The sequence below is a fragment of the Carettochelys insculpta genome, chromosome 3 (assembly GCF_033958435.1).
Source record: "Carettochelys insculpta isolate YL-2023 chromosome 3, ASM3395843v1, whole genome shotgun sequence".
Lineage (NCBI taxonomy): Eukaryota > Metazoa > Chordata > Testudines > Carettochelyidae > Carettochelys > Carettochelys insculpta.
The window spans coordinates 72,601,998-72,622,500 of NC_134139.1; the positions used below are offsets into that span (position 1 = coordinate 72,601,998).

The following is a 20,503-nucleotide window of genomic DNA, read 5'->3' on the forward strand; positions in this document are numbered from 1 at the left end:
ACAGAACGCTGTCTTCCCACTCAACTCACATCTAGTCTAACTGGCCACAAGGCTGGTCTGAGTCTCAGATTCTTGCATTTTACTCTGAATAAACCCAAAGTTGCCTTATTGCATTACCCCTGAAAAAAGATCCCTTCTTCTTCTCATAGCATAACACCATCATGGCTGTATGTTGCACCTGAAAACTACACTAGAAAAAAATACTCAGGTAAACTACTTAATCTGTTTATTCAATCAAATGTTGCAAGGATTTCCAGGCACAATTCCTTTTTGTATCTGTTCTTTTTTCATATTATTATATCCTTAAAATTATTTGTTTGGCTGAGCTGCTTCTCTAGGGTTAGAACATAAGAATGCCAACTTTCATTGGCATTAACTGGCATTACTGGTGTCACATGCCTCTGGAAATTAATTGATGGGAACATAATGCCAACATCCTTTGGTTCAGAACTCACTGTGGGTAGGCTTTGTTTAAACCATAAACTTGTGCTCCAAGTTGGAGGATGAGCCCTACTGAAAAAACATTCCACAGTCAGCACTAAAATCGACTTCTTGTGAGAGGTTTTGATGTAACTAATATAAGCTTTGCCAGACAGGCTACACCCGCTTACAAACCACTGCTTCAACAGTCACATAAGAACGTCTAGGAAGCTGACTTTTGAATGCAGTTGCAATACTATGCTAGGTTTCACTGACTCCATTAGGATGACTGGGCAGAAACGACACAGAAGATTGTCACCAAATGATTGCTATGGGAAATATATAGAATATTGTTTTGTTGGATATTTAGTTAAGCCTTTTGCTCTCCAGTCATCACCAAAGGCTTTGTGCTATCACCCAACTTTTAGTGGCCAGGCAAGATTACTTACATACTGTACTTACTATGTGGTACTGTACAGACAGTGCACTATATTTGAGAAAGGAAACTAGCTAGTGAGCAGTTGGACTTTTTCCCATATAACATTGCTAGATCTTAAATGCCAGTGAGTTAAAGGTAAAGACCTCAAGCACAATTATTGTTCTTTTGAGATGTGCCTGGCGAAAGTGAGATTGAAAAGAGTGTTGCAGCGCTGAATAGAATGAAGAATTATCTTTACATTTGGTTGCCCTTAGCTTTACACATTAAAGTTCAGTAAAGCTCTGATCCAGTGAAACACTGCATAGTGCAACTTCAAAGTGAACAAAAGAAAGCAAGGCTGCAATCGTTACAGCTGACTGAGCTGTGTTTGGCACAAGACTTGAGGGAAAGGGGGAACAAAGATGGTTTTATGACATTTTTGCAGTCTACGCAGTTCTTATTCTTATTCTTATTCTTATTCTTAACTTATTCTGCCTCATCACAGTCTCATAGATTAGTGTAGTTTATGATCTTCTGCAACTTGGGAGCAACAAGGGATCACTGTTGTGCAAATGTGCACCAAATATGCATGTCAACTGTGCACTATCTAGAGAGGATTGTATGGCAATGAAACTCCCAACTGGGCAGTTACACCAGCTCTCTGCCTGTATTGCATTACCACGACACCACAAACTAGCCTTGTTTGTCCAAAGTATGCCCCTAGTTTCCTCCCACTCACAGTAAGAGAAAAAGACGGATGGTGGTGGTGAGGGACTCCCTCCTAAGAGGGACAGAGTCATCCATTTGCTATTCAGACCTAGAATCCCAACAAGTTTGTTGCTTACTGGGAGCTAGAATCTGGGATATTACAGAGTCCCTGCCAAAAATTGTTAAACCTGTAGTTCCTTCCTACTTCTCCATGTAGGAACCAATAATACAGCTAAGCGCCCTTTTGAAGAAATAATGGCGGATTACATAACCCTAGGAGGGAAGATCAAAGAATACGGAGCACAAGTGGTGTTCTCGTCTATCCTCCCTGTGGAAGGAAGGGGTCCGTGTAGGGATCGTTCAATCACACAGGTAAATGTGTGGTTATGTAGGTGATGCAGGTAGGGGAATGGTGACACAAGCCCTGAGGTAAGTGAGGAAGGAGGAGGGAACACTCAAGCAGGTTTCCTATGTGAAGAGGAGAAAGTGGGCCAATCAGCCCCTTTTCTAAGATGCTTGTACACTAATGCCAGCAGCCTAGGGAACAAACAGGAAAAATTAGAGGCCCTGGCACAGTCAAAGAAGTCTGAGGTGGTTGGAATAACAGAGACTTGGTGGGATGATCTGCATAACTGGAGCACAGTTATGGAAGGTTATAAATTGTTTAGGAAGGACAGAGGAGAAAAGGAGGAGGTGCGCTCTATGTGAGGGAGCAGTATGATTGCTCAGCGCTCCAGTATAAGGAGGGAGAAAATAACAGTTGAGTGTCTTTGGGTTAAACTTAGAAGTAAGTGGCAGTAACAGAGGTGATGTAGTACTTGGTGTCTGCTATAGACCGCCAGATCAGGGAGACGGGGAAGATGAGGCAGCTTAGTGAAGCTTCCAAATCACAGGCCCTGGTTCTCATGGGAGACTTTAATCATCCAGACATTTGTTAGGAGAACAATATAGCAGCACCCATACAATCCCGGAAGTATTTGGAGAATGTTGGGGATAACATCATGGTACAAATGCTGAAGAAACCAACCAGGGGCTGTGCACAACTTGACTTGCTGCTCACAAACAGGGAAGAACTAGTAAGAGAAATAGAAGTGGGTGGAAACCTGGGCTGCAGCAACCATGAGAGCGTAGATTTCAGGATCCGGACAAAAGGAAGGAGGGTGAGCAATAACATACAGACCCTTGATTTCAAAAGAGCAGACTTTGACTTCCTGAGAGAACTGATGAGCAAGATCCATTGGGAAAAGAAGATAAAGGGGAAAAGAGTTCAAGAGAACTAGCAGTATTTTCAAGAACTCTTACTGAAGGCACAAGAACAAACCATCCTGCTGCATAGTAAGAAATGCAAACATGGTAGGCAACCAGCTTGGCTTAACAGGGAAATCCTTAGTCAGCTTAAACTCCAAAAAGATGCTTACAAGAAATGGAAACGTGTACAGTTTGACTAAGTAGGAGTATACGCATATGGCTGGAGAATGCCAGGGAGTAATCAGGAAAATGAAAGCACAATTGGAACTGCAGCTGGCAAGGGATGTGAAGGGTAACAAGAAGGGTGTCTACAGGCATGTTAATAATAAATGGGTTATCAGAGAAGGTGTGGGGCCATTACTGGATGAGGGAGGTAACCTACTGACAGATGATGTAGCAAAAGCTGAAGTACACAATGTTTTTTTTGCCTCAGTCTTCATGGACAAAGTCAACTTCCACATGATGGTCCTAGACAATGTAGGTGGAGGGCAGCCACCTCTGGGGAAGGAACAAGTTCTGAGCTATCTAGAAAAACTAGATGCATACAAATCCACGGGTCTGGATTTAATGCACCCAAGGGTACTGAGGGAATTGGCAGATGTCATTGCTGAACCTTTGGCCATTATCTTTGAAGACTCTTGGAGATCAAGAAAAATCCCAGATGACTGGAAAAAGGCAAAAGGTAATCCCATCTTTAAAAAAAGGAAAGGAGGACAATCCAGGGAACTATAGACCCACCAGCCTTACCTCAAGCCCTGGGAAAATAATGGAGGGGATCCTCAAGGAATCTATTTTGGAACACTTGGAAGAGGGGAAAGTGATCAAAAGTAGCCAACATGGATTCACCAGGGGCAAGTCCTGCCTGACCAATCTGATCAGCTTCTATGACGAGGTAACAGGCTCTGTGGACATGGGGAAGTCAGTGGATGTGATATTGCTTGACTTCAGCAAAGCTCTTGATACGGTCTCCCACAACATTCTTAAGGAATTCTTAAGGATTGGATCCTTGGACTATAAGATGGATAGAAAGCTGGCATGATGATCGGGCCCAACAGGTAGTGGTCAATGGCTCAATATCTGGATGGTGGTTGGTTTCAAGTGGAGTGCTGGAAGGCTCAGTTCTGGGCAGGTGTTGTTCGACATCTTTATTACTGACCTGGATGACCAGGGATTGGATTGCACCCTCAGCAAGTCTGTGAATGACACAAAACTAGGGGGAGAGGTAGATATGTTGGAGGGTAGAGAGAGAATCCAGAGGGACCTGGATAAATTGGAGAACTGGGCCAAAAGAAATCTGATGTGGTTCAACAAGGAGACTTGTAGAGTCCTGCACCTGGGGCGGAAGAATCCCAAGCACTGTTATAGGCTGGGGACTGACTGGCTCAGCAGAATATAATGGAAAGGGACCTAGGGGTTATGGTGGATGAAAGGCTGGATATGAGTAAACAGTGTGCCCTTGTAGCCAAGAAGGCTAACGGCATATTAGGGTGCATAGGAGGGGCATTTCGAGCAGATCTAGAGAAGTAGATCTGTAGATCCCCTCTGTTCGGCACTGCTGAGGCCACATCTGGAATATTGTGTCCAGTTTTGGGACCCCTCCGATATAAAGAGGATGTGGATGTGCTGGAGCAGGTTCAGCAGAGGGCAACAAAAATGATTAGGGGGCCTGACCTTAGCCCACAAGAGCTTTGAGGATAGGCTGAGGGATTTGGGCTTTTTAGTTTACAGAAAAGACGACTTAGGGGTGATTTAATAGCGGCCTTCAACTTCCTGAAGGGGAGCTTTAAAGAGGAGGGTGCAAAACTGTTCTCAGTGGTGTCAGATGGCAGAACAAGGAGTAATAGTCTGATGTTGAAGAGGGAGAGGTATAGGTTAGATATTAGGAAAAACTACCTCACCAGGCGGGTGGTGAAGCATTGGAATGCGTTGCCTAGAGAGGTGGTGGATTCTCCATCCCTTGAGCTTTTTAGCTCTTTAAGAGCTAGACAAGGTCCTGGCTGGGATGACTTAGTGGGGGGTTGATCCTGCCTGAAGCAGGGGGCTGGACTAGATGACCTCCTGAGGTCCCTTCCAGCCCTATGACTCTATGATTCTGTGACTTGAGCAATAGCCATTATACATGTAATTATAACACGTTTCTATTCTTGTCCTGCTGTACAGAGATTATACCAAACATATCCTTACTCTCACTGAAGCTGATGTATTGGTTTTGAATAATACAAAAAAAAAAAAAGACAGCATTTTACTGTAGCAAATACCAGTATCAGGAAGATTTGGTTGAGCAGATAGCTCAGAGTGCTTGCTAATTCACCGTTGCTAAATGAAAGAATTGTATAACTAACAAGACTTTAAATCATTCAAAATCAGTGAATGCAGTAGGTCAACTCTCCTAATAAGCAATGTCAAACAGTAGTACAAACGCAAATAAAGCAATATTTTTCTGCAACAAATGTTAACAATTTAAAAAGCAGAGCTGAGCATTCTAGTCTACTTTAACATATCAAAAGACAAAATTGATATTCACAAATAATGAAAGAAGTCTATAAAATGTGCCTCCTCTCTGCTGCTCTTTCTGGACCAGGGAAACTGACCAGCCACATGTGGCTGAAGGAAGCCAGGGCTGGTGGGTTGTTCAGGTTCCTGGGTCTGGCAACAGCAGCTTCAAGTTCCGCTTAATACGCTTTAAAGCAATTTACACACAACCTGAAGCCGCTTATTTCATGGGTACAATACCTTGGGAGTAAACAGTATTTTAAGAGAGATACCTAGCACTGTTCTAGCTATGAAAAAAATACAATATAAATTACAAATAACTATGAAGGATGCGAGCAAGCCTGTCACTAGACAGAAGTCAAATGATTCGTTATTTTAATGGGCTGTATGTATCACTGTCCATTTTTTGTTTCATGCTAATTTTGGGGAGACAGGTTTGAAGGGTTCAAAATGAAGTAGCAGAACAGTCACACTGATACTGGAAAAAAGGCCAATTTTGGCCCACAGAAGTGATTTTTAAGGAATGTTTTGAATGAGGTCAGTTGTTTCACATTATTGATTAGAATGCTCCTCTAGTTGATCTTAACTGAATATACCTGACGTTTACCTTTAGGACTTTTTAAATGGAAGAAGGCATTGTAAACAGTGCTCACTTACCTGTCCAGTATGCTCTGTTTCATCTTTGTTAATGAGATACATCAGAAAAAATCTAGACAAAGATACATTCATCAGAAACAAGCACATGGAAATACCAGAAAATCCAGGGGAAATATAGACAGAGAAATGTCTTTTAATGGATATACAACATAAGCATGACTTATAGAATATTATATAGCTTGACACTTTTGAGATTCACCCTATCATTCATTTTTACTAAATTATTCACATTAATAATGGCTGATGGTCAAAAGAGTAAAGGATTCAAGTTTGGTTTAACATAGCCATAGAGTAATTTTATAATATGCAAATGTTATTCCTGAGATGTTCTTTTCCCAGACCAGTGAATTAGGGCCTGAGAGTAAGTGCTGGGTCAAGAGTTGGTGAATAGGAAAGCAGATTGCTTCCATGAACAAGCATTATTCGAGAGGATTAAGGGTTTCAGAAAGAGATTATTAAATAGTTTATTTTACAAGGGTGCTTTATTATTTATATATTATTGAACACTGAGGTTCAAACTAATCAATATAGATGATAAAATTCTGAAAGCAGAATATATGGTTTTATTAATACTCTAGGCTTGATGCTTTGGCATATTTGTACACGAGGTTTACATAATCTATTTTATAATACATCCATTTCTGTAGACATTAATTCTCTTTGTACAAAATTAACAAAGCATGCCACTAATTTTGGTTGTTCAGTGTGAGACACCTAGGCCCTCACTTTTCAGACCACTTAGACAGCAATTTATTTATTCAAATGCATTGACTTCAGTTGCAGCTGTGAGCATCAAGAACTTCCGTCTCAAGATAATCGAAACTTCTCAATCTGAGACTGTTTGTGGGAAAAAAAATTGGATTAAATTGCTTGATTAGCACCACACAAGGACCCTATAGCATAGACAGTATTACAGACCACTTCTCCAGGACAGCATTCAACTGACTTAATTGTGAAGCTTTCCTTTTTTAGTCTAGCTCTTCCTTACTTAATTTTCACAACAGTATTTTTTATGGAATATTGGTAATTCACTCCCAGAACGGGGCTCATCACTTGACAAACGAGACAGAGGGCCCATGGACTAACTATTATGCAGTAATGTAATTAAAGTCTGTGTCCTAATACATATGTACAATAGTCTGAACTAAAAGTGCAGAGGCAATCTTTAATATGGCATTTCCTATCGCAATGAGAAAAGAAATCTTTTGTTTTACTTCTCTAGTTCATATAAAATCTTTACAGTTGTCTTTCTCCCTTATTTAGTGGGACTAATTAGTTGCAAGGTTTGAAGTCATGACTTCTTGAAAAGTTTGTGGTTCTGTACTTACAGATAATTGGCCAAGTTGTGCTCCTGCAGTGTGTGTGTTTCAAAGCCATGAGGTACTGTGTCAAAGTAATCGTTGCCTATCCCACAGATAAAGCATTTGGTCTAAAAAAATGCAGAAAACACACATGCTGTTGAAATGCTCTATAAAAGTGACAGCTTCTTTGAAAAAAAAACCCCCACCCAATAAGCATGCTGCAATTTATTTGGAAACTTCAAAGGGGGCATGTTAATCAGCGTGATGGGAGATTACTAATGAAGAGCTGCAATAAATATGCAGCACTTAATTAGGTTAATTCTCCCCCGCAGCAACTTCGAAGCGTTAAACTTCAAAATGCAGGCATGCATGTAGCTGCGGGCACTTCAAAGTGCCCATTCTACTTCGAAGTCCCTTTACTCCCCAAAATCTTGAGTACTCCCAAAACATTTGACACTTTGAAGTTGCCACAGGGGAGAATTAGCCTAATGAAGTGCTGCACATTCCTTGCACCACTTCATTGGTAATCTCCCATCACCCTAATTACCATGCCCTCTTCGAAGTTGGGGGCAAGTGTAGACAAGCACAATATGTAATATTATAAGTGAAATATAAGTATAATATGTGATTACTAACACAGCCTAAACCTTAGCCAAACACATGAACAGAAAAGCTATCACAATCACTTCTTGCTGTTTGCTTAAAAAAAAAAATCTTTGTCCTCAATAATGAAGAAGATCAGACCCATAGAAAGGCTGGCATGAATTAATCAAGGCTGAAAAGCAGTTTTTCCTTCTTGCTCTCTCCAGGCTACTTAAATGAATGTGGTGTGTGTGTGTGGGTCACTGTAATCCCAGAGCAATCTTTACATCAAAGGCAGTTATGTTTAGCTAGCAGAAACTGCATGTGCTCAGTAGAGATTACAGAACACAGCCTAATACCTTTCTGAATCCTGACAGTCAGACTGAAACAGACTTAGGCTACTTTCACTCTGATGGCAAAAGGAAGCGCACAAGTGAGATTAACCATAACAGAGCCTGGACTAGATGATCTCGTACGGCCTCTTCCAATCCTGTAAAGCATAACCTGGTGGTTTCGTTAATATTGGGAATCTCCAAGCTAAGCTCTAAAGGACTTCTTCAGCCAGTTTTGTTCTAGTCAGCCATCTGACAAAGTTAAAACACAATGAAATCCTCATCATTCATATGACGACACATCGAAATAAACTGGTAGGTATTTTGGCTTTGTTTGAATAGTTTATTGCTTACAAAAAGCCAGATGTACCAAAAAGCCAGCTGCTAGTTGCAGGTCCTGGACATTTAGGTTTAAAATGTATCCAGAGCAGGCAATCACTGTGTCTTGGATGATTCTAACTGGTGGTGCCAAAGTGTAGTCAAAGGTATCCTTCTCTACAGTCAGAAGTGGGCAACAGTGAATGCTATTTTGTAACCTTTTTGTTAGAAGAGCACTGTGGTTAAAAGGAATTTGTACTAAGACCCGTCTATGGAATGCTAAAAGAATTATGCATGCTTTTATGTAACGTAATATATATAAGATATTCAGTCAAAAAAGTAAGTATAAGTAAGTATACTAAGCATATATTTAAAAAGATATTCAGTCATGGAAAGTCATCTCAGTAGACCAGATTCAGATATTTGTGGTTTAATGCAATGTGGTTTCACTGAGATGTAACTGGGGACAGAATCTTATCCAGTATGCTGTCAAAGCTGAACCTTTTGCAGTGGCTACACTTGCACTCCTCTTTCAAAAGAGGAATGAAAATGAGGGAGGAAAAGCAGTGTAGAAGGGATTCTTTTGAAAATGAATCCCATCTTCAAAAGACCCCCTTCTTCTTGAAACAAAATCGGAAGAAGAGTCCTTTCAAAGTCATGTCTACACTGCATTTTTCTTTGCAAACAATCTCTTGAGGTATGTAAATCAGTGCCTCATTTGCATTTTGATTTCCCTTTCCCTCATTTGTATTCTTCTTTTGAAAAAGGACTGCAAGTGTAGACACAGCCAATTGTTATACTGCAAACTGCACACTTTCGTGTTAGTTTAAAACTACCCTCTGCTGAATCATCCGATTTGGATAATTAATAGATATTTTGTTAGTCAGGGCTTTACTTACGTATGTTATGCTGAAACAAGTAAGAGCTTACAATTGCTTACCTCCATGTCTTCTTTAACTTGTTCTTGTTGGTCTCTTAATTCTCCAAAAGCATCAATAATTAAACCTGGTGTTTAAATAAAAATGATACTTAATGGCCAAGAATACAATATGACAGGGGATGCAAACTCATGCAACCCCAAGTTCAACTCTTACAGGTTAAGAGCAAAGGTGAAGTAGTCTCCTTAAGTACTAGAACTTAAATATGCTCATTGTAGTGTATAAAGTGAAACAAAACTTACCACAAAAAAAGAAAGCAAATCTGTCCAGTTAGATTGGGAGAGATTTGGATTTTGCAACATAATTTTGGTTTGATGACTTGGGACAAGTGACTTCCTGTTTTATATGTACAGCCCTCGTCTTTTCTCTAACACATACATTTGCAGGTTAATGGAATCTTTATTTAAAAAAACATTAAAAGGATACTACTAAAAGGATATTAGCAGAGTTCATAGCCTTATTATACGAATACTATGTACATGGCAAGGGGCTACGTGCATCCTACAACTCCTGTGCTCGCCATGCTTGTCACTTAGTAATGGAATTCCATTAACAGAGCACTGAAGAAGTATGTCTATACTTACTGCACATTCAACACACCACAATCGATCCTCTGGAGTTCGATTTTGCTGCATCTGTGAAGATGTGGCAAAATAGATCTCTCTGGGCTCATGCGCCAACCTTGGTACTCCATGCTATCACGGAATAAGGGACATTGGTGAGAACTTGAAGCATCCCAATCTGCACAAGGGAAGAAAGTCAATTCTGATACATCGATTATAGCTATGCTAATGGCATAGCTCAAATTGCATACCCGGGATTGACTTTCTGTCCTTGTGTAGACCAGGCCTTTGAAAACAGAAGGGAGAAAACTTGCCCTAGGGCCAGAGACTTGGGCTGTGTCTACAGTATGAGATAAATTCACATTTCACGGCTTTAGCTCTACATTAAAATGTGACAGTCTTCATATGTAATACTGTTAACTCGATTTATTGAGCCGTAATACTGATTACAAAATATTGATATTGTGAGATGGATATAGCGTCTATTAAGAATTTAAAATCTTGAATCAAGGCAAGTGTGGAAGTACCATGTCCTTAATTTGAATTTGTTATCCCCCAGAAGTGTCCCATGTATACTCCACAAAGCTACGTGGTGAGCCCCCAAGTATGGCTGCTTTACTGTGCACTGCTATCAGGTGTGCAGGAAGAAGGTCAAAGTAAACCTGTGAAGTTTTGATTCAATTTGAATTGAAATTTGAATTGGAATTTAGCAGCTCAGGCCTGCAAATAAAAAATCCCTTTGCCCATCATGTTGCATCACATCAGTAGCCATCACACTGCATCAGTAGCAATTACCGGTAGCCCGGTACAACAATCATGAGCACTTAGGGTAGTGATCTGACCAGCACTTCTCAGGCTCACAAGAGAGCCCCAACTTGGACCCACCAGGAGAATCTTGATTTCATTGCCATTTGGGGAGATACAACTCATGGCGAAGAGGTTTCATCTGGCCAAGAGAAACAGGGCCATCCATGATCAGATGGCACACAAGATGGCAGACCAAGGTTACTCCCAGGACTCTACGCAATGCTGGGTGAAAGTTAAAGAATGCCGTCAGGCCTATCAAAAATCTCAGAAGCCAACCAGTGGTCGGGGTGGCTCCACAGACCTGCCACTATTATCAACAACACCATATGCTTATTTGGAGTGACCCCACCATGGAGCTGAGACTGAATTATGATACTTGTGGAGGCCCTTGTATGGAGTTCAGGGTGTGCACGGAGGAGCAGGGCGGCCTGGAGGAAGAGGGCAAGGCAGAGCAGGAAAGGAGCTGTACAGAAAGAGGGGGACAATGAGCAGGGGACAGAGGACGTTGTTCCAGACAGCTTGGAAGATCAACCTGGAACCAGTTTCCTCCATGGCGGGCCCCTCCACTGCCTTCCTCCTCACGCCAGGACCCTCCACACCAGTGCCCGAGCCCCCTGGAGCAAACAGTTGGGGGCGAGTATTCATTCCACATACTAAGAGCGGGTTGGGGGTTGTGTATAGGTACAGCTTTGATAGCTGTGCTTCTGTGCCCCTCAGACCAGTGTGTTAATGTTTCTCCTTTTTGGAGCACTTCTCCTTTTTGGAGACCTCCTTAAAGGCCTCATCCAAGTGCTCTTGTATTTTTTCTCCACGAGATTCTTGGGTAGGCCTGACTTGTTGTGGCTTCCATGGTAGCACACCTTGCCATGCCAGGCAACCAGATAGCGATCACACAGTATTTTAGTAAAATTTTCCAGGATTTTGGTCACACAGAAGGAGTAGCTGCTCTTTCTCCATATCTGTTAGTTTTAGGAGGGTGAGGTCTTCCTTCACAACCGGCAGATGCTTGAGAATTTGCATTTTTTAACATGCTTCCTGCCCCTTTCCATTAGCCTGTGCTCTGTTCTCCACCACACAATGTGGTTTGCAGGCTTTGTGGGGGATTCCCCCTCCATGTCCTTTTCCAACCAGCATTTCTTTTCATTTTTCATGACCACCCCCCACCTCCGCACCATGCCACACAGCTGTCAGGATCTGCTGGGCGTTTCCCTCTCCCATGTCCCTTTCCAAGCACCATTTGTTTTCAGTTCTCAGGAATCCCCCTGAGCTATGCAAAGGATTCCGCTGCTGTGCTTTTTCCCTTCCATGTCCCTTTACATCCAGCCTTTCTTTGGATATTTTTTTCTTTACATTATTTTTATTGTGCATCAAAGCCACAGCCGTCTGTTTTTCACTGCCACAGGACACCCACCCAAGATACCTGGTGGCTGCTCCTGCTTTGCAGACCTTCCCATTCCCACCAAAAGAGGACAATTCTGTATTACTTACCATGTCCACAATGTGCTGGATAAGTGATTGCTAGGGAGGTATTTTGAAATGCATGCTTACTGTCCCATCCTTAATAACCCATGTGTCCTTCAAAAGTACACTTTAAGTGACAATACACAGAAAGACCAATTCATTGCACTTCAGAGAACATTATGTGCATTGTATCTTAATTTTGACCTTCATTTTCCAGACCCAGTGTCCAGCGTTCCAAAGAAAACCAGGAGATGCAAGAAATGCAAACAAAATCCAATCCTGCAACACATGGAACACACTGAGACAAAGCACAAGAACCTGACAAAAGACGCTGCTCAGTGATATCACTGTACAGCTGAGCGGTGTCAGACTTAAATAAACTTTAACGAGAGCATCCTCCAGCAGCAGCAATTGTCAAAAATGCATGAGGCTGCAGCAAAGCAGACCAAGGTCATGACAAAGCTTGCAAAGGCCATTACTGAGCAGCTGGAGGTCCTGTGTTCCCCACTGCAGCTGCAGAGCGACTCTCAACCCTGGCTGGAGTCCTCTGAGGAGAGGGTGCCCAACCCCACATTGTTGCGGTCCCTGCAGTGGGGAGGGCTACCCTGCCACTCCAGCCCCAAGGGGCACTGCAAAAGGCTCTTCAAGCACCTTTGAGAAGGCTTCTTTTCTGAGCCACTTAAACCTCTCCTCCTCACCAAAATAAAATCATTCCTTTGAGCTTGGTGTGATTTCTTGTCCCCCAGGAATGGGGTGGGGGGGGCCACAAATCAACTTGGACAGGTTGGGGGGAGGGTGAGTGGCACTAAAGGCATAGCTGGGCAGTGAAACTCCCTTATCCGCACCAGACATGGGCCTGAGGGAACCGGACAGGTTGAGGGGGGCATGGAAGGCATAGCTACCCATCACATACATTCTACTACATCTTAACTCCCTCCCAAGAAGAAAGAGCATTTATTCATTACAGCATGGTTGATTTATTGGCATTATGGCAGAGACATATATAGGTACCATGTGCGTTACAGATTAGTCATAAAGCTGTTCTTTAAAGCATCCTTTACCATGCTGCAGTGTAAGCATGGCTACTAGTGGATGGCAGTATAACTGTCTGCGCATACACCCTGTCTATTGCTTTTGCTTCAGAATTCCAGATAGACAGGAAAGTCTCCCGCCTTGCTTCACATATCTTGTGCAAAATAGCACATGCTGTAATAATCGTGGGGGACATCACCTTCAGAAATGTCCACAGGGTCAATGAACCTTGCTTTCAAATGTCCAAAAGTGTATTCCATGATCATTGTGCACCTACTCAGTCTGTGATTAAGATTTTCCTTGCTGGGGTACAGGGCTCCTGTGTAGGGTCTCATCAGGCAGGCAAGCAGAAGGTAAGCAGGGTTGCCCAATATAACAATGGGTGTTGCCAATCTTGATTTTCCGATCAGGTAAAAAAGTCTCATCCAGGAGCTTTCAGTACAGTCCTCAATTTCAGAATATGCGTGCATTGTGAATCCTCCCTGACCAGGCAACATTGTTATCAGTAAAACAACCTTTCCGATCTACCAACCCTGCATGACCATGGAGAAGTACCCCTTTCAATTAATACACTCCGCTGCCAGGTGGGCTGTGGCCATGATGGGGACATGCTTGCCACCTGTTGCCCAAAACAGTTAGGGAAGCCCTGGGCAGCAAAACCATCCACTATGGCCTGTACCTCTCCCAGGGTCACAATCTTCCGGAGGAGACGCCAACAGATTGTATGGGAGCCTTCCACCACTGTAGATCTGCTCACCCCGAAGGGATCTGCAATTGACCAGTAACTGTCAGGGGTTGCAAACTTCCGCAGTGCAATTACCACTCATTTCTGAACCATTAAAGCTGTCCTCATTTTGGTGTTGCGGCACTTCAGGGCAGATGCCAGCCCATCACAAAGTTCCATAAAGGTGGACTTGTGCATGCAAAATTTCTGCACCCACTGCTGGTCATCCCAGGACTCCAAAACAATGTGATCCCACCAGCGTGTGCTGGTCTCTTGAGTCCAAAACTGCCACTCCACTGTCAGCAATGCAGTCATGGCAGCCACCAGCTCTGAGTTCTTGGACTGCATTTGGGACAATTGCTATTCCAAACCAGCACCATCATCATTACCATCGGGGCACCAATAGGATAGCCAAGCATCATTGAACTTTGGAATTGAAGGACAAATTGTATGACAGTTGCTGTGTTATGAGTTGGAGAGTTTGTGGATCCATGCTTGTGCTGGATTGCTGCAGCAGAAAAAGGCACAATCTCCAGTTCTTTTTTCACACGGTTAGTGATGCAGTGAATTCTGGGACAGTCTGGGAATTCTGGGATTCCAAAATGAAACATCCACAAGCACCTGGGTCTCAGGCACTGTGAGATAGGAACCCACAATGCAGTGCTCACGCTGTAGAACTTGCACAGGGCAATGGGGATGCGGACGTTCTACATGGAAAAAGGGTGGGTCGAATTTCAAGAAGCTTTGTGGACACTTTATTCAATTTCATAATATTGAGATTAAGTATTCAAATTTATTTATTTATTGAATTTATCTTGTAATGTAGACACAGCCTTGTATTATAAACATAAGAGAACTAATTCTTCCCTCAGATGTAGTGGTATAAATCAGACTAACACCACTGACATTAACTGAGTTTACTGCTGTACAATTTGAGAAAGTGAAATAAGAATTAGGCCCAAGTTTTAAAGTTAAGACCTGACAATTTACATACAGTTAGTCACAAACAGGGAAACCAAACAGGAAGAGCAAACACAATAAGATACACTGCTTGAGGATAAAATATGGAAACCAAGGTTTTTAAAAATGCCTTGTAAAAACAAGGCTGCTTGAATCATTACGAGACAATATGCCAGAATTGTTAACAACTCGCTACACAGCTCAGACACTTATAAGAAACTGGGAGGTATCGTTTCAGAGCAAAGTCCATCATCTAACTAAATGCTAGCTGGTACAAAGCAAATGAAAATCATTGTTTATAAAGCAGTGAATCCATCAAAATCTTTACATGTGTTACTGCCAAAGTATTATTTGAATGTATATAATACAGGTAACCTTAACAATTCTGCTCCATCACTCTTTCTCTGATGTTTTTAGCCTGAACCAGCTAGGTTAAAATTACGTCTACAAAAGCTTGTAGTCACACCATGATTATATAGACACATCATAAACAAACTACAATCCCATAATTCCCCTAGAACAGTTAATATCCCAACAGCAGAATGTATGTAATAAATTACTTCCCACAGTCTCCAAGTCCCGAAGCATTACAACTTTCTCAACTCAACACGAAACCTCCTCACAACAAAAGTGGATCTTGCAGAGGACTCTGAAGACTGACAAATTCATGTTGTTAGTCCCAAAGAGCTTGGGCCCAGTCAGCCACCTCCTCTCTTTTTGGTTATGCTCAAGCTCCTCCACTGACTACCCTCAGATTAAACAGAAGCCATGATGGAGTAGACACAGCAGCAATAATGCCTTGTGATTAATGCATTGTAATTTGTAATTTGCCACAGATTTGGGGAAATATGCCACACTGTACCTCAAAATGACACCTTTTACCCATAATTCCTCTAGGATTATTCACCACCTAGATGACCATGATGTTTTATCCAATATATGCCTTGCGACGTATCATTTGAAAAGTCATGATCTGTTCAATATTATTATCCTATTGAATATTACTATCCCATTGACTTGTATTTATTACCATTGTATGTGAAATTATGAAGTCTACTTCTGAGACAGCCTGTGAGCGTGGGAGATGTCCACAGCTGGCCCTCAACTGGCAACAAAGAAACAACTAAAACTGCCAAGACAGATTTACATAGGAGTAGCCAACCCTGTGCTGATGGCCCATTTAAAATAAGCTACTCTTCCAGTGGACCTCTCCTGAAACACATAGGTTGTGTCTAGACTAGCCCTGAACTTGGAAGGGGGCATGGTAACTAGAGTGTTGGGAGATTACTAATGAAGTGCTGCGGTGCATATGCAGCACTTCATTAGTCAAAATCTCCCCCGCGGGAATTTCAAAGTGTGAAACTTCAAAGTGCCGGCTTGTGTGTAGCGGCAGGTCAGCCGTGGGTACTTCAAAGTGCCTGCACTACATCAAAGTCCTTTTACTGCTGACCCACAGCTACACACAAGCTGGAACACTTATTTCACACTTTGAAGTTCCCGTGGGGGAGATTTTGACTAATGAACTGCTGCATATGCACCGCAGCACTTCTCCCGACACCCTAATTACCATGCCCCCTTTGCAGTTCAGGGCTAGTCTAGCCACAGCCATAGACAATGGAGACTCAGTGTCTCAGGACCTATGTAGATGACCTCTGATTTCAAGTCGAAGACAATATCTTTCCATGTACATGGATAAGAGGTTATAAATTCGAGACTGTGACATCAGCCCCTATGTTTCTTTCCTTTCCCCTATTCTGAAGGCAACAAGAACATTTGAAAGAAAAAACTTTGAACTGGGGAGCAGTTCAGCAGGGAATTCAGCCTATATGTTGAAAACTGAACTACTTATAGGACCTAGTGGGGTGAGAAAGTCTGCTTAAATCCAATCTTGCTTAATCTGATAAAGTTTAGAATTTAGAGGGTGACTTTTCTTTTGTAACTAACTGGCTACGTCTACACTAGCCCCAAACTTCGAAACGGCCACGCAAATGGCCATTTCGAAGTTTACTACTGAAGCGCTGAAATGCATATTCAGCGCTTCATTAGCATGTGGGCGGCCGCAGCACTTCAAAATTGACGTGCCTCGCCACCGCGCGTCTCGTCCCGATGGGGCTCCTTTTTGAAAGGACCCCGCCTACTTTGAAGTCCTCTTATTCCCATCAGCTCATGGGAATAAGGGGACTTCGAAGTAGGCGGGGCCCTTTTGAAAAGGAGCCCCGTCGGGATGAGACGCACAGCGGTGAGGCGCGTCAATTTCGAAGTGCCGTGGCCGCGCGCATGCTAATGAAGCGCTGAATATGCATTTCAGCGCTTCATTAGTAAACTTCGAAATGGCCATTTGCGTGGCCGTTTCGAAGTTTGGGGCTAGTGTAGACAAGGCTACTCTGACCTTTACAGTTAACACTGATAATTTTCTGCAGTTAATACATTTATTTTACTATTTTATCTTTACCAGTCTAGAGTGCCTGGGGCATCTGTTCAGATTACAAAGGCCATTATCCTTTCATGGGGTGTCAAAAGCTTAATGTGGTTTCAATGTTAAAGAGAGGATCTTGAGCAGTGTAAGACAATATATTTGTAGGGCTCAAAGCTGAGGACTGGGGGGAAATTTGGTGGTTTTCGTTGTATGGTTAGAGAATATTCATGTAATTTATCTGGGTATGTCCCTGCACATTATGGTGGGGTGGGGTGGGGGGAAATGAGTGATTACAGCACCTAAAGAGGGTTTGCTGCTTGTCACTAGCAGAGCTTTATGAAAGACAGGGCAGGCTGGAGAGCTAAGTAGGCATAGTGGCCCCACATTTCCAGGTTGTACCCAGGGATCTATCACACCTATCAGTTTTCCCTCTGAATCACCCCTTCCTCCCCTGTACTTGCTCCTGGTTTTATGTAGAATTGTGGAAAGGTCTTACCTAGCCATCATTCTCCCCATTTCAGTAAAATTTTGTTCCATTTACATTATGTATGTGGAGGGACAAATGTGGTGCAAAGATTCCAGACTTTTCAAACACTTCTTCACTGCGGCCATAGTGTTTGAAGACCTACCTTGTATGATGGCTAGCAGAATGACAATTACAAAGAAGAAGAAAGTAATATCAAAGATGATCCGATACATCTCATATTCATCTCCTGCTGGATCCTCAATTTCGTCACCAATGCCACCACCTGCACGCACTCCAACATACATATGAAACATGTAACACTGGAAAAGCAAGAAAATGAGAGATCACACAATCATTTAAAAATCCATTTCTCAAAACTTTGGCTACTTATCTTTCATTTGTATTCTATCTATATGTGAAAGCCTTGACTGAGAATAGGATCCCACTAATAGGTAATGTAGAAACACAGGGATTGCTCCTGAACTGAAAAGCTTGCAGTCTAAGTAAGCAAGGCAGAGAAAGATATTTTTGTCTCATTTATTTAGAGGAGAGGAAATAAAGGTGAAATAAAATTGCTCAAGGTCACAAAGCAAGTCAATGGCAAAGCTAAAAATAGAAGTGAGGTCTCCAGTACTGACTCACATTTCAATGCCTTATCTACTATTTCCCACTCTCCCATTTTTTTGGTTGTTAGGGAATATTACAAGAAGATTGGAAATGCTGACATTCAAGATGCAAAATTTCATGTTTCCAACTGAAGCGTAAAACAAAAAGGAAAGTGTATTGCAACAATTTTCTCTGACTGAAAAACTGCTTTTAAATTTTATGTGCTAATCATCTAAACAGCATGGCCTGGTAAAATAAGCATGAGGCTACAATGCAGGCATTCATCATCATCATCAATAACTGTGGGCTCAGTGTCCGTTGATGTCTGATGCCTCTCTCACTATTTCCTTCCATCTTTCCCTGTCCAGTGAAGTGTGGCTTAGTTTCTGTACATGAGCTCTGCATCAATCTTCTATATCATCTACACATTCTCTGTGGGGTCTGCCTCTCCTATTTGAACTGTCCATTGTGCCATTACCATATCCTAATTCTGGCTCTGCAACTGAATTACTGTGTCTGTCTTTGGCCATGTCTACACGAGCCCCAAACTTTGAAATGGCCACACAAATGGCCATTTCGAAGTTTACTAATGAAATGCTGAAATGCATGTTCAGCGCTTCATTAGCATGCGGGTGGCCGCAGCACTTCGAAATTGATGCGGCTTGCCAACGCGCGTCTCGTCCAGACGGGGCTCCTTTTCGAAAGGACCCCAGCTACTTCAAAGTCCCCTTCTTCCCATCTGCTCATAAGAATAAGGGGACGTCGAAGTAGGCGGGGTCCTTTCGAAAAGGAGCCCCGTTTGGACGAGCTGCGTCAATTTTGAAGTGCTGCGGCCGCCCGCATGCTAATGAGGCGCTGAATATGTATTTCAGCGCATCATCAGTAAACTTCGAAATGGCCATTCGCATGGCCATTTCGAAGTTTTTGGCTAGTGTAGACATAGCCATAGTCTCAGATAAATCAGAGCAAAGACCAATGTCATATTCTTTTTTATCATTTGTGGACATGTTCTCAAACTCTTGTAGGGCTGTATTACATATTTTATTCCTTCACTCTTCACTGATAATTTTCCTGTTGTGAGCAGCCATCCTTGTGGATATAGGCATTATTGAGGAACAGCTACATAAATGGAGTGAGGGAAGAGGAAAAGAACAGGAAATACAATAAAAAAGTAAGCAAAGATGAGCAAAAAGCAATCAGACTTACAGTTAGCATGTCATCACATTTCATATCTGGCATATCTCCATCTTCGCTCTTGTTGTAGAATTTACGGAAAAAATTGAATGCCACTACTGTGTAGAGGTACACCACCACTGCCAGTAATCCCACTGTTAACACAAGCTAGAAGAGATGATGGATGTATTAGCCACATGAAAGCATGCAGTGCAATTTTCTTATATAAAGGGGAAAAGTGAAATAATACACTACATTTACTGGTGAAGACAAACTCACTTTATTCAGTCCATTTCTCTCTCCCTCAGTCTGGCATTTTAAAAAGAAAATTATCATTTCACTTTAGTACAATACCACTATTTTGTGCAGTGTTAGAGCATTTAAATTTTTCCTGAATGCTAAAATGTTTCTAAAGCTTTATGGCAAATGGAAAAAAATAGTAAAATAGTGTAAATTTATATGTATACCACTATGGGCTCACACACAGACAAAAGATATTTCTGGTCTCGTAGTAGTAGTAGTAGGCATCCTTCAGTCTGCATAGACTATGGATTGTGCCCTTTAAAGTTTCAATTGAGGACTTCATTTACAGCGCCTATTGTGACTATGAAGACCCACACGAGAGTGACAGTCCTTGCTGCATCTCTTGCAGATGTAGTGGGTGTCTGGCAAGTCCTTATTGTGCTTTCTGTGCACTCACTTCTCCTCTGCTAGCTGTCTGATCTTCATCTCTCCCTTCTGAAGGCCCTTGCGTAACCCCTGCCTCCATCTGCTGCGGTCATCTGCTAGTTCTTCCCAGTTGTCCAGCTCGATGTCTACCTCTCTGCGGTCTCTCTTACAGACATCTTTGTAGCACAACTGGGGGCGTCCGGGAGGTCTT

At 42.3% G+C, this 20,503-nt stretch overlaps 1 protein-coding gene across 13 annotated transcripts in view; it reads right to left on the bottom strand.

Annotated features, from left to right (window-relative positions):
• Positions 1 to 20,503, bottom strand: part of RYR2 (ryanodine receptor 2) — a 975,983-nt gene that overhangs the window by 1,663 nt on the left and 953,817 nt on the right. For all 13 annotated transcript variants that reach the window (XM_074990102.1, XM_074990110.1, XM_074990109.1 and 10 more), the window contains 5 exons: positions 19,657 to 19,791; positions 18,008 to 18,164; positions 9,418 to 9,482; positions 7,273 to 7,373; positions 5,945 to 5,996 (listed from right to left, as the gene is read on the bottom strand). In XM_074990102.1, the coding sequence (XP_074846203.1) occupies positions 5,945 to 5,996; positions 7,273 to 7,373; positions 9,418 to 9,482; positions 18,008 to 18,164; positions 19,657 to 19,791 (510 nt within the window). The remainder of the gene's footprint in view (positions 1 to 5,944; positions 5,997 to 7,272; positions 7,374 to 9,417; positions 9,483 to 18,007; positions 18,165 to 19,656; positions 19,792 to 20,503) is intronic.